Source organism: Pelophylax lessonae, assembly GCF_965119305.1.
Source record: "Pelophylax lessonae genome assembly, chromosome: 2".
NCBI classification, from domain to species: Eukaryota; Metazoa; Chordata; class Amphibia; order Anura; family Ranidae; genus Pelophylax; species Pelophylax lessonae.
Genome location: NC_138769.1, coordinates 375080090 through 375094724, shown reverse-complemented (window position 1 = coordinate 375094724; position 14635 = coordinate 375080090). Strand labels below are relative to the sequence as shown.

General features: G+C 43.4%; 1 protein-coding gene across 2 annotated transcripts in view; it reads right to left on the bottom strand.

Annotated features, from left to right (window-relative positions):
- DHX40 (DEAH-box helicase 40) overlaps positions 1-2848 on the bottom strand; it is a 119878-nt gene extending 117030 nt beyond the window's left edge. For both annotated transcript variants that reach the window (XM_082247382.1, XM_082247383.1), the window contains exon 1: positions 2673-2848. In XM_082247382.1, coding sequence (XP_082103508.1) covers positions 2673-2805 — 133 coding nt within the window. In that variant the 5' untranslated portion in view covers positions 2806-2848. The remainder of the gene's footprint in view (positions 1-2672) is intronic.
- Positions 2849-14635: the final 11787 nt, after the last annotated feature.

The following is a 14635-nucleotide window of genomic DNA, read 5'->3' as shown; positions in this document are numbered from 1 at the left end:
GGGGACACGGGTGGCTCCTTACGGGCGGTTATGTCTGAGATCACTGAATTCGGGAGGTTTTCGTGCCTCACCATAAACTGGTCCAAATCGGCGCTGCTGCATTTGGATGCGAACCCTGCTCAACCATTGGACTCTCAATGCCCGGTCCCGGTGGTTGATAAGTTTAAATACCTGGGGGTGGTGGTATCGGCGGACCCAAATCAATATAGTGTGCTCAACATTAGCCCTCTACTTACGCGATTCCGGGATAAAATTAGGATCTGGACTAAGCTTTGGCTGTCACTGGCGGGACGGGTAAACCTTATAAAAATGATCTTGATGCCACAGCTGTTGTACTTCCTGCACAACTCCCCGATTGTTATTACCCTGAAAACTTTTCGTATTGTAAATACCCTCTTCCGATCCCTATTGTGGAAGGGAAAGGCGGCTAGGATCCGCTTGGAGCAGCTGCAGAAGCCCAGGGATGGGGGGGGCCTTGCCCTGCCCAACCCCTGGCTGTACTATCTGGCATCCCAGCTGCAACACCTGGTGGGCGCGCTGTCGGGGACTCCGACTGGTGCAGCGTTAACAGTTATGCAGGAATTTACAGGGGCTGCTGGGGTGCCGGAGGGTCTGGAGGCACAGCTATTCACCAAACCCAATCAGCGATACCCGACGTACCGTCTCTTACAGAAGATATGGGATAAGACTAAACAGATGCAACAAGTGACGGGATATACCAAATTTAGTCCGATCTGGGGCAACCGCGCTTACCCGGAACTGTGCAAATTAGATCAGGCGGACAGATGGCGGGCTTTGGGGTGACACATTTGCGGCACGTCCTCAACGGAGGAGTCTTGCTACCATTTGCGCAGTTACAGGAGCGATTCTCCTTACCCGACCACAAGAAATTTTACTACTTACAGTTACAACACGCGCTGCGGGCTCAGGCTGCCACGGGACAGCTCCACATGTCACCTACTCCTATATTCTATCTCATGCAGCAGTTTGCTGACACTAAGGGGTTCATATCTAGCTGCTATACTGCCCTGCTGAGCGCATACAAAATACCCTAGCAAAGCCTGTGACCAATGGAGCACCGATGTGGGAGAGATCCCGGGTGAGCAGTGGGAAGAGGCCCTAGAATCAGTCCGCACATGTTCTCTAAATATTACCCATCAGGTATCTCAATTATACATATTACTTAGGGTCCACCATACTCCTCTGAAACTGTATTCTATGGGTGTCCGTGACGACGACATGTGTGGTCGTTGCCGAAGGGAGGTGGGTGACTTGATTCACCTGATGTGGCGCTGTCCAAAGCTGCACAGATACTGGACTGAGGTGCGCTCTGCTATTAATAGTACCCTGGGAACAGATATTCCTGGGGATCCTAAACACTGCCTTCTAGGCATTCTGGACCAACATGTGGAAGACAGATATCTGCGTGAGGTGGCCTCCCGCGCCCTGTTCCAGGCTCGCTTACTAATATTGCGACTATGGACTGCGCCTGAGCCACCGACTTATCGGATGTGGTTAGAACAGGTAGGGGGCACTCTCAGAATGGAAAAGGTTATTTACCAACACAGGAGATCTCCACAAAAATTCTCTAAAGTTTGGGGTGCTTGGTTGAATTGCCCGGGAATGGCCCCTACTGACCTCATCCTGGACCGTTTGTTATCTTAAATGTGTAACTATAGGTTGGGACTGCCGGGGGAAGATAGCTTGACGCTCTGGGGGTGGATTGGAGGACTGTAATAATACTGATACTGTTTCAGGCACGGTTGTTGGGGGTTGTCTGCTCTAAAGGGGTTGTGTTGCATTTGTTCTGTAAGCAATTTTGTGAGGTACTGGTGCTTTTATGTTTTTATGCTTGTACCGTATATTGCTGTTTTACGATGGTGCTGTGAATTTCTCAATAAAGATGTTTTCTGATTTAAAAAAAAGAAAGTCTAAACTGTAATTTGGAGATTTTTTCCCCTCTTTCCTTAGCTTCTTTATGCACATTAATACAAATTTTTACCTGGGGTGCCCAAACCTTCGATCCCCACTGTACCTGAGCAGGACCAAATCCATCAGGAAAAACAGATTGGCTCTTTATTCTACCTAGGGGTCCAAAAACCGGTACTGATGCTTCCACTAGAGTCATGTTGGCCTGAATCATTAGAACTCTAACTAAAGAAATGGATTTGCTAAGCAGGCAATAGGAATACCCCAAACATTAAATCCCTTCATTAGACAGTATAGGGAGGACATGGCCCTGGGCTCAGCCTGTTCCTTTGGGGCTGTTCTTTCTTCTGCTTGTTAAACTCAAAACACAGCTTCCGGATACTTACAAAGCTCAGAGAACATTCACTTTGTGCAGTCACTATTCCTATATATTAATCTACAATTTAACCCTATTTTGTGGATTTGCCAAAGCCCTAACTATGGAGTACATAGATATCTCGCAAATTAAATGCCACAGATTTGAGAGCTCCTGGGGCACTCAAAAACCTAAGGAAAGGTAAATTGGTGATAATAAAATAAATTGGTAAATTGGTGATAATAGTATGAAACAAAGGTAATGCGTGCAAAATTGTATTTGTGAAACTAAAGATTTATAAATATTTAAAAGAGAATACTAAGCGCAACAGTACAGCTATGGGATATCATGGGCATACACAATACAATGATTGCAAGAAAACATTTACCTGCTTTGTAGAGATACTGAGGAAGCTGTGTAGTTTTCCCACTGCCAGTGTCTCCAGTCACAATAAAGAATGCAGAATCCCTTGCCGCCTTGACAAGCTTTTCTTTGCATCTTTCAATAGGGAGTCGGGGCATGTAGGCCTGTTCTACAGTGCAGCTTTTACTAGGTCTCCCTTTAGATGTCTCCAGTCTCCCTTTAGATGTCATTTTCCTGTTCTGAAACATTTGGGGTGACAATGTCAGTAAATGGCATAACAGGCTATTCGAATCACTATCTGTGCCTGCACTTTCTCAGCATGCAGGCTGTATGCATACTCAGGCACCATTTCAGTGAATTTCGACATATCCACAGGAAAACAGAGCACAGTTATTGTTATACAAACCTTCCCATCAAGCAGCAGATTAGCCAAACTGAAGCAATTGAAAACATAAGGCAGACATTTACCAAACACCTGTCTAGTTGTGAAAATGAACAGTGTTAATTTAGAGAACTTTATAATGCACAGCTTCAGCTCCAATATTTATTCACATGATCACACAGTTTGGGATTATATGAACTTTGATATCATACATTAACAAGGAACTACAATCCAATAAACAGTAGCACTTGTTTAAAATGGATTGTAAAGGCAGAAGGTTTTGTTATCCTAATGTATTCTATGCATTAAGATAAAAAAACCTTTTGTGTGCCGCAGCCCCCCCCTCAGCCCCCCTAATACTTACCTGAGCCCCATCGTTATCCAGCAATGTTGCATGAGTGTCTCAGCTGCCCAGGACTCCCCTCATTGGGTGAGACAGCAGGGTGGTGCGATTTGCTCCGGCTGCTGCCAATTAAAGTCAGTCAGCTAGCCAATCAGGAGAGAGAGGGGGCGGGGCTGGGTCACGACTCTGTGTCTGAATAGACACAGGGAGCTGTAACTCGGCTCGGGTGCCCCCATAGCAAGATGCTTGTTGTGGGGGCACTCAACAGGAGGGGGGGGGGCTGGGAGAGCCGAAGAGGGAACCAAGAAGAGGAGGATTTGGGCTGGTCTGTGCATAACCAACCGCACAGAGCAGGTAAGTATAACGTTTGTTATTTTATTTTATTTTTTTTAAAACAAGACTTTACAATTACTTTAAGATCCAGCTCACACCACAATTTCTGCATTCTGCATGCACATTTACACATATTTTTGATGTACTCCGGTGCAATTTACCACACTTTTTTTCTTCATCTCAATTCAGGACATGTGTTTACACTTATTCCGGTGTGTTTTTCATGTGTTCAGACGCGTTCTGTACAGAAAAAAAATGCAGCATGTTCTACATCTGTTGACTGCACTGGAACACCTTGCACTGGTGTGAACTAGGGTCACTGGAATACATGGAAATAACTGTGCAAGCATTTTTATGCAGAATATAAACACACTGGACTGCATCTGGTGGGAACAAGCTTTAAAGTGGTTGTAAAGGTAAAGGACAACTACAGCTAGCTCCTCTGTTCTATTAATCTCTCCTACACTGTATGATTGTTTTTAAAAATGATGCCTGACAATACCTTATCTTTGATCTTTTATGGCTAGTCAAATGACCTCCAGCTGCTCTATTCCTCTGATCTATGGGCTACAGAGGGAGGGGCCGAGATCCCCTCTTGACGTCAGCCGGGGGGGGGGGGGGGGGGTCAGAAGTGATCTAGGTTAAGGTATTTGCAGGCTTCGTTTTACAAAAACATTTTTACTGTGTAGGATAGAATGCTATAAACAGAGGAGCTGGCTATAATTGTTATTTACCTTTATTGCCAACTATTAATTTTGGCATGGGGGGGGGGGGGCTGAGAGGGGAAGAGACACCCAGGAGCTGACAGGCACGGAGGGAGATGGAGAGGGACAGAGGAGAGGAGCAGGATGATGGATCACATAAACTGATCATGGTAGGGATCAGCAGCCATGATTACCATGGTCAGCACACAGAGGGGGACACAGAACAGGCAGGATCAACCAGGTTTTTTACAGCTTGGAAAGGGGCAGATCAGACAGCACAAGCACTGTGCTGTGTAATCTTCTATAAGAGAACAGGATCTACTTTTTTTTTTGTTACAACCACTTTAAAGGCCTGTACACACGATCAGAAAATCATACTATAATACTGCTTTCGAAGCAATTGTACGATAAGCTGGTCTATCGTACAGTTTGTGCTTTCGGTCAAAATTTTCAGAAGGGACAAAACACAAAAAATTCTCGTAATCAGTATAGTTTTTTTTCGTTTGAAAATACAATACAAATACATTACATCACTTCTGAATTTTTATTCTGTCATGCGAGAATTTTCATACTAGCAACCTATTCGTTTTCGATATGGAGACTAGCGTGCAAAGGAAATAAAAATAAAGACAACCAATCGCTGATAGTCTCATTGTGTGTACTAGGCTTTAACAGGCACAATATTAAAACAAATTCTGTATACAACCAAAATAGGTTTATCAATGGTAAAATCTCTCCAAGCCTATCACTGGGTTCATTTCCTGTAAGTGCAGGTCATTGGTGATGAACCAGCTGCTAAGTGGCGTAGGAGTGCATACATACCTCCCAACTTTCCGAGATGAGAAAGAGGGACACATTATTAGAAGGTATTTTATGTAGACAAATTACATACTCCTGCAATGCACCAAAGTTACATGGATCTTGAAGATTAATACGCAAAAAATGATTGGTTAAAAACCCACAAACGATTTTATTCTTTCACCACTACTTTTTAATTCTACTGGCGTTTAAAAATAAATAGAATTTAGTGGTTGGATGTATAGTGCTTTATAGAGGTCTTTGCATCAAACCAAAAAAAAAAAAAAAAGCGACCGATGGGGAGAAAGAGGAACAATCCCTCCAAATTAGGGACAGTTGTGAGCTATGGTAAACCTGTTACCTATAGCAAGCAAAATCATAACCCCCAAAGAAACTGACAAGAAGTTTAGTTTTTTACAAATCTGCTGACGGAATTTGTGCTTCTAAACCAGCCAGACCACATATATCTCCTTTAGTCCAGTGTACACTAATCTTTTTCTTTAAGCCCTGATCAAGAGCTGTGTTTTGGTCCCTGAAATGCGTTTGCTCTGTGATAAAACCTTTTATCCTATTTTGGAATAAATTTGCGGAGGTCATCTTCCGGTGTGGTGCTTCAATCTTAAAGAGGAGCTCAAGGCTCTTTCAGAAAAAAAAAGTCAGCAGCTATAAATACTGAAGCTGCTGACTTTTAATATAAAGACACTTAACTGTCCAGGGATCCTGCGATGTCCTCATGATTTTGCAATCGGCTTCAGGTTCAGGCGCCGGCATCTCTAGTAAGGGAAACCGGCAGTGAAGCCTTGCAGCTTCACAACCTGTTTCCTACTGCGCATGCGCGAGTCGCGCTGCACCTTGTGAATTGTCCTGTAGTCCTCTGACCCTGTAAAAAGTGTTCCAGAAGGCTGCAGGGGAAGGAGGGGGGCCAAACTTTCGGCTCAGTTCGCCATGGCGATCTGAGCCAGAAGTGGGAGAAGGTACCTGTCAAAACCTGGCACCTGCTGCCCCCCCCCCAAAAAGTGCCAAATGTGGCAGTGGAAGGGGGGAGAGGAAGGGTGCAAACAAGCAGAGCCTCGCCTTTTGGATGGAACTCTGCTTTAAACTCCACAAACAAATGATAGTGGATAAAATGTACTTGGTGTGCAAAAGCTGTCAGTCTAGAATTTATAAACTAAGGCTGGCCACACGCGGTTTAAATCTCAGCCGGTTCAGCAGGAACCAGCCAAGATTCGCACCGTTAATGGTCAGGCGGAATGTACCAAGTTGATCGATCAATTAACTTGAGTACAACCAGCCTGCCGGATTCTCTTACAATAATCTGTAGCGGCTGCCATCGATGGCTTGACAGGAGGGATTCCCCTGTCAGCACTGTCTTTGTTGATGGGGGAATCATGAGAATTGCAGGGCTGCAGGAAAGAAATTTCCACCGTGTATGGCCGGCTTAAGTCCAAATACAATTACAGCACCTATAGCAGGGGTCTGCAACCTTTAAGAGATAAAGAGCCACTTGGACCAGTTTCCGAAGGAAAAAAAAACTGGAAGCCGCAAAATCTACAAAAACCTACCGGGGGGTCGAAAACAGGGACGTAATTAGAAATCACAGGGCCCCATAGCAAAATTTGCTATGCCCAATGATCATACCCCAATGCAGAGACCAGCGTACATGCCCCTTTCAATGTAGTGACCAGCATACATGCCCCTTTCAATGTAGTGACCAGCATACATGCCCCTTTCAATGTAGTGACCAGCATACATGCCCCTTTCAATGTAGTGACCAGCATACATGCCCCTTTCAATGTAGTGACCAGCATACATGCCCCTTTCAATGTAGTGACCAGCATACAGGCCCCCTTTCAATGTAGTGACCAGCATACAGGCCCCCTTTCAATGTAGTGACCAGCATACATGCCCCTTTCAATGTAGTGACCAGCATACATGCCCCTTTCAATGTAGTGACCAGCATACAGGCCCCCTTTCAATGTAGTGACCAGCATAAAGGCCCCCTTTCAATGTAGTGACCAGCATACATGCCCCTTTCAATGTAGTGACCAGCATACAGGCCCCCTTACAATGTAGTGACCAGCATACATGCTCCTTTCAATGTAGTGACCAGCATACATGCCCCTCAATGTAATGACCAGCATACAGGCCCCCTTACAATGTAGTGACCAGCATACATGCCCCCTTTCAATGCAGAGACCAGCATGCGTGCCCCCTTCAAAGCAGTGTGTGGGACCCCCCCGAGGCATCACTTCACTTACCTCACACTGGTGCCTGGTGTGCTGCTGCTGACGGGAGTCTTGACGGACGTCTCCTTCGAACTGCATGCACGCCGCTGCCCTCCTCTCTGACAGCGGGCGGGAAGGCGACGTTGGGACGATGTGTGACTAATGCACGCACCGCCCCCCACGCGACATCACAGCCAGGACAGCGCCACAGTGGGGAGTGTTGGGGCGCACAGTGCGCCTCCTCCCCTCGCTAGCATCCACCCCAGAGCCGCAGAAAAGGTTCAAAAGAGCCGTGGGTTGCTGACCTATGACCTATAGGAAATAAAAAAATTCTTAGGCCTCATGCACACTGCTGCTCCTAAACACGTTAAGGGACTTTGGGCATTTTTTTTTGTCAAAGCCCTGAACTCAACTTGGTCCATGCACACACAGGCTTTTACCAAAGTTTAGGAGCAGCAAAGTTTAGAGGCAGTCAAAGCTCCTCTCCTGAAAACAGAAGTTTTGCATTCAGGAGAGGAGCTTTTGGGCAATAGAAAAAGCCAAAATGTGCCTAGGCGCATTTAGCACTTCGGTATGTATTAATTTCAATGGTCACAATAAATTAAATTAAATTAATAAAAAAATTCTGGCCAATTAAATAAACTCCCATACACCAAATACCGCTGAACTCTGCTAAACTGGTTTGAAAAAAACGCAGCTTTCTCCAGTCAGAAGAAATAGCATTTACAATAAACCAGTGTGCATTAGGTAAATCTCCAGCGCTTTAAAGTGTTTGTTACCCCCCCCCCCCCCCCCCCAAAAGAAAAAAAAAAAAAAAAAAAAAAAAAAAAAAAAAAAAAAAGCTTATGCTGTGTAATTTGGCCCCCTGATCACCTAAAAAACCTAGCTGATCCTGCCTAGCTATGCCCTTCCCCCTGTAAACTGACCATGGTTTAGCCACTTAAGCCCCGGAAGATTTGGCTGCTCAAAGACTAGGCCCTATTTTGCGATTCGGCACTGCGTGACTTTAACGGACAATTGCGCGGTCGTGCGACGCTGTACCAAAACAAAATTGACATCCTTTTTTTTCCCCACAAACAGAGCTTTCTTTTGGTGGTATTTGATCACCTGTGCAATTTTTATTTTTTCACATTTTTTTTTATCTGAAATTCTCAAAAAAAAAAAAATGTAAAAAATCAAAATTTAACATTTTAGGCCAATTTTTTTTCTGCTACATACGTTTGGTAAAAAAAAAAAAAAAAAAAAAAAAAAAAAAAAAAAATCGCAATGTGTATTTTGATTGGTTTACGCAAAAGTTATTGCGTTTACCAATTACGGGAAAGATTTGTCATTTTTATCGTTTTTGTTTTTTACTAGTAATGGCGGCAATCTGTGATTTTTTTTGCGGGACTGCGACATTGCGGCGGACAGATCGGACCCCTGACTGACATTTTTGACACTTTTGGGAGTACCAGTGACATTACTACAGTAATCAGTGCTATAAATATGCACTGTTACTGTAAAAATGACACTGGCAGTGAAGGTGTTAACTTTATTGGTGATCAGTGGGTTAAATGTATCCCTAGGGGCGTGATTCTAACTGTGGGGGTGTGGCTTGTGATGCAACCACAGAGACATACGATCCTACATAGCAGAATCGTATAGTCTCTGCACTTACATCAGGGAGAATGACAGACAGCTGTGTTTACATCAGCCGTCTGCCTTTCTCCCTCTCCAGCGGGAGATCGTGAGTGGCCGGCAGACATCAGAGCCGCCGGTCACTTGAGCGGGAGCGCGCCTCCCACAGGCGGCTGAGCGAGTGACTTACCCCTACGTCACTTTGCCCAGCAGCAGCTGCCTGCCGCAGTATATCTGCGGTGGGCGGTCGTTATGTGGTTAATATGACTGCTGAGTCCTGACACCGTGGTCGGTTTATGTACCTCCGTCATCTGCAGCTCTCCTGTCATCCTCTGTCCTCTCTCCCCTTCCCTCCCTGCCTGTCTGCTCCCGTGTCCGTGCCCACCCCCTCCTCTCCTGCTGCTGAAAATACTTTTAATGTCCTATATAATCCTGTGTGTTTCCTAATGAAAGGTGCTCCTGTCCGTGTTTTATTTAAAAAAAAAAAAATACACCTGATTTCAGAGTGCCGATTGGAACTCACTTGACTGGACAGCTCTCTCCTCCCGACTGACTTCAGCAGGGGAATCTCGGCCTCGCCCCCTGCAGCTGTCAGAGGGGGAGAGGAGAGAGCCGGCCGGTCAAGTGAGCGCCGAGTGGTGCTCTGAAATCAGGTATAGACAGCATTTTCTATGTAAAACACAGAGATAGAAGCACCTGTCATTAGGAAACACACAGGATTATATGAAGTTGTCACAGTGGGTTAACAACCACTTTAATGCTATTTATATGATTGCTAGACTCAGGAGATTTGAAGTAAGATTTGGTGATGATGATGTTGACTATGTGGCTCAGTGTTCTCTTAGCTGAAGGCAAAGCCCTGCCTTCACCAGGATGGCGGATAATAAATAAGAAAAACCCATGCCATCCTATCAAAGCACAGATCCATACAATGATTAATTCTTTGTTCTCTGCTTGCCATTTTTGGGCACTGCTTCCAGAGTTCTGTTCCTCTTTGAAAAGTACCTGATCAAAAAGCATAAAGATGGTAACGTTTGGGACTTTTCAGGTGCTCACAATCGCAGGAACGGGCCCAAACTAATTATAACCATAAAAAACCTTTATTTTATTAGACTCAAAATGTATGAAATAAAAAAAAAAAGTGTTTTAGACATTTTGGAGTGGAAAAAAAATATACAAAGTTTTACCGTTTATAATTTGTTATGGTCCATTTCTGCAGTTTTGAATATCTGATAATTTCTACATTTTTCGATCTTTATGCTGCTGCCCATAATACCCACTTAATTTTTAGGTACATGATCAGAGATGACCTTGCATGAAAAAAGTATATCAAAGCAATCAATAGATAGGTCAACCTTGCCACTGAGGCTTCCTACTGGAAATTGTACTATTTGTACCATAATTAAAAACATGCAAAATAAGTGTGCAAAATGGGACAATGATTTAAAGCGTTTGTTCACCAATGCCAGAAGTCTGCCAAGCAAAATAGGTGAGTTGGAAGCTCTGGTGCACGAGGAGAACTAGGACTTAATTGGTATTTCTGAATCTTGGCTTCATTTTTCACATGACTGGGCTATTAATATTCCTGGCTATGCTCTCTTTCGGAAAGACAGGGTAAAACGGAGGGGTGGTGGTGTTTGTCTCTATGTGAGAAGTGATCTCAAAGGGAGTGTTAAAGATGACCTAGTTGATGGAGTGTGCGCTGAGTCTGAAGCAGTATGGGTTGAAATGTACATGGGTGTGCGTAATACAAAGATTATCATTGGAGTTTGTTATAGACCTCCCAGTATTGAGGAGGTGGAGACTCAGCTCCTGGGACAGATAGAAAGTGCTGCAAGGGCTGGGACAGTGTTAATAATGGGGCCCACACATTGACTGGAGTAATGGCACTGCTGGAACAGTTAAAGGGCACACATTTATAAACCTATTACAAGTCAATTTTATGGTGCAGTTTATTGAGGCCCCCACTAGAAATGATGCTCCATTGGACCTGGTAATCTCAAACCATGCAGAGCTCATTAACAATGTTAAAAGAAGTGACCAAAGCATTTTTTCATTTAAATGATAGCTGTAAGCAAAAAATGCATACAGGAAATACAAAAACACTTAACTTTAAGAGAGCAAATTTTCCAAGGATGAGGGCTGCTCTCCAGGATTTAGACTGGAAGGGAATATTGGCATCGATGAGCACAGAGCAGAAATGGGAATTTTTCAAAAAGACTTTATGCAAACTCACTACAAAGTATATTCCCATGGGTAATAAGTTTAAAAGGCTAAAAATAAAACCTATGTGGCTCACGGCAAAAGTTAAAAAAGCTATAGATAAAAAGAAAGGGGCTTTTAAAAAAATATAAAAATGAGGGAACACTATCATTGTTTAATTGTTACAAGGAATATAACAGAATATGGAAAAAGAAAATCAGGGACGCAAAAATCCAAAATGAACGACAGATTGCAAAAGATAGTAGGACAAACCCCAAAAAATTCTTCAAATATATTAACAGTAAAAAGGTTAGGTCTGAGCATGTAGGCCCTTTACAAAATAATCAGGAGTGGGTGACTGGAGACAAAGAGAAGGCAAATTTATTAAATACTTTCTACAGCTCTGTATATACAAAGGAGCATGGGGGAGCTCATGACCATAATGAGGACGGTATTGACATAGCCCCAAATGATCCACAATGGCTCAAAAGTGATAAGGTCCAGAAATATTTAGACAGAATATGGGTGGATAAAGCGCCTGGACCAGATGGCATTCACACACGCATCCTAAAAGAACTGAGCGCTATAATTTCTAAGCCTTTGTTTCTAATTTTTAGGGACTCATTAAGGACTGGAATAGTACCACTGGGTTGGCGTAGGGCCAATGTGGTGCCTATACTTAAAAAGGATCAAAGTCTTTGCCAAGTACTATAGACCTGTTAGTTTAACTTCTATAGTTGGGAAGATACTGGAGAGTTTAATAAAAGACCACATAGATGAGTTCTTGCTGGAAAAAAAATATTTTAGGCAGCAGACAGCATGGATTCATGAAAGACAGAAGTTGTCAAACAAACCTGATTTCTTTTTATGAGGAGGTAAATAAAACCTTGGACAGAGGGGTGGCTGTGGATGTAGTATACTTGGATTTTGCAAAAGCGTTTGACACAGTTCCCCAGACACGGCTAATGTGTAAGGTAAAGTCTACTGGCTTGGAAAGATCGGTTTGTAATTGGATAGAAAATTGGCTAAAAGATAGAATTCAGAGAGTAGTGGTTAATGATTCTTACTCTGAATGGTCTAAGGTTATCAGTGGTGTACCCCAAGGTTCAGTGTTGGGACCCTTACTTTTTAATATCTTTATAAATGATATAGGGTCTGGGATTAAAAGTAGCATTTCAGTCTTTGCAGATGACACCAAACTTTGCAGTGGAATAACTTCTTTACAGGATGTCTCCAACTTACAAGCTGACCTCAATGCACTGTTTCATTGGGCAACTATGTGGCAAATGAGGTTTAATGTTGATAAATGTAAAGTTATGCACTTGGGGGCTAAGAATATGCATCCATCATACATACTAGGGGGGAGTAGAACTGGGGGAATCCATAGCGGAGAAGGATCTGGGTGTTCTGGTAGATCATAAGCTTAATAATAGCATGCAATGCCAAGCTGCTGTTTCCAAAGCAAAGTCCTTTCTTGTATTAACAGAGGCATGGACTCCAGAGAGAGATATAATTTTGCCCCTGTACAAATCATTAGTAAGACCTCATCTGGATTATGTAGTTCAGTTCCGGGCACCAGTTCTTAAAAATTATATTGGGGAACTGGGGTAAGTGCAGAGAAGGGCAACCAAACTGATAAGAGGCGTGCAGGACCTCAGCTATGAGAAAAGATTAGAGGAACTCAATTTATTCTCTCTTGAGAAGAGGAGATTAAGGGGGGATATGATGAACATGTATAAATACCATATAGTGAACTTGGTGTGGAGTTGTTCACTTTAAGGTCAACACAGAGAACAAGGGGGAACTCTTTACGTCTAGAGGAAAACCGATTTTGTCTCCAAATACAGAAAGGTTTCTTCACCGTAAGAGCTGTGAAAATGTGGAATAGACTCCCTCCAGAGGTGGTTCTGGCTACCTCACTAGATTGCTTTAAAAAAGGTCTGGATTCTTTCCTAGGTGTACATAATATAAATGAGTATTAAACATTTTTTTTTAGGTAAAGTTGATCCAGGGAATATCCGATTGCCTCTTGGGGGGATCAGGAAGGAATTTTTTCCCCTGCTTTAGCAAATTGGATCATGCTTTGCTGGGGTTTATTTTCGCCTTCCTCTGGATCAACAACGGGTATAGGATTGTGTATATGGGATTGTATGGTAGGGTTTTCAATACTGTTTTTTTTTTGGTTGAACCTGATGGACCGTTTGACTAACTATGTAACTATTGGTGTTTTAATGCGAAAAGGGCTGCATTTCTTATGCAGAAGGCAAGTGTTGAGGCCAAATATCACTTTTACTGGAAAAAACAAGATTTGTATATAAACTCACTAGCTTTATCTCTGGGACCACTGATCGCTTTCACATGCATAGGATGCCCAATTTTAGTTTAACCCTTTCGCTGCCAGGCCCTGTGCTCCACCTTTAAATTTAGATGGCGAGGCCATTTTTGCAATTTTTCCATTGCTTTTTTATTTTTCCATTGCTTTTTTTTTAGGCCTTAGGCCTCTTTCACACAAGCAAACCGATTAGGTCTGCCTGTCCATTTTTAAGGTGGGCCCCATAGGACCACCTATTGTTCTCCATGGAGAGACTGATGAAAATGGACACGTGTCTTTTTACACCCAGCTGCATCTGATCCGATCTGCTAAAAACAGATGGATGGGTGATCTCATTCCCCATCCATCTAGAAGATCGGACGGTATCAGATGGAAATGGTACTAATGGTACTGGCTGGGAAGGGGTTAACAACAGGAGCGATCAAAGGGTTCATTGTGTGCCTAACCAGTGTGTGATGTGCTCTTACTAGGGGAAGAGATGGAAATAATTCCCAGCTTTGCATGGGCACAGGATCCATGCCTTCCCTCCTGTCAGAACAGTGTTCTGCTATGTTTACATGGGCAGAGTGCAGTTTTGTCTGTCTGGTTGATGATAGGTGGGTGATGGCAGACATTGATTCCACGGCTGTGAGCGAGCAAATGGCGGCGCAAATTTTTGCCCCCCTACCCGGAAGTGTGGCATCATTTATAATATATATATATATATATATATATATATATATATATATATACACACACACACACACACGTTATTCTGCGCACAGCTGCCGCCCTGTAGCAGTAAAACCGCTATATTTCGGCCGCTAAGTGGTTAATATTTCTAGTTAAAGCCCCAACCCCAGGAAAAGTAAAAGTCATCCGCTCAGTCAGTGTGCAGCTGAAAATATGCCCGACATAAAATTCTGGCCATTTGCCATGCCCAGGGAGCTGCCCCACACAGCGTGCCATACAAGTGAATAACTGTACATGACCATACTCCTGTAAACACCAATGTTCCTGTGCATCCGTGTTTTACACACACATGCCTGTACAATGGAATTCCCAACTGTGAA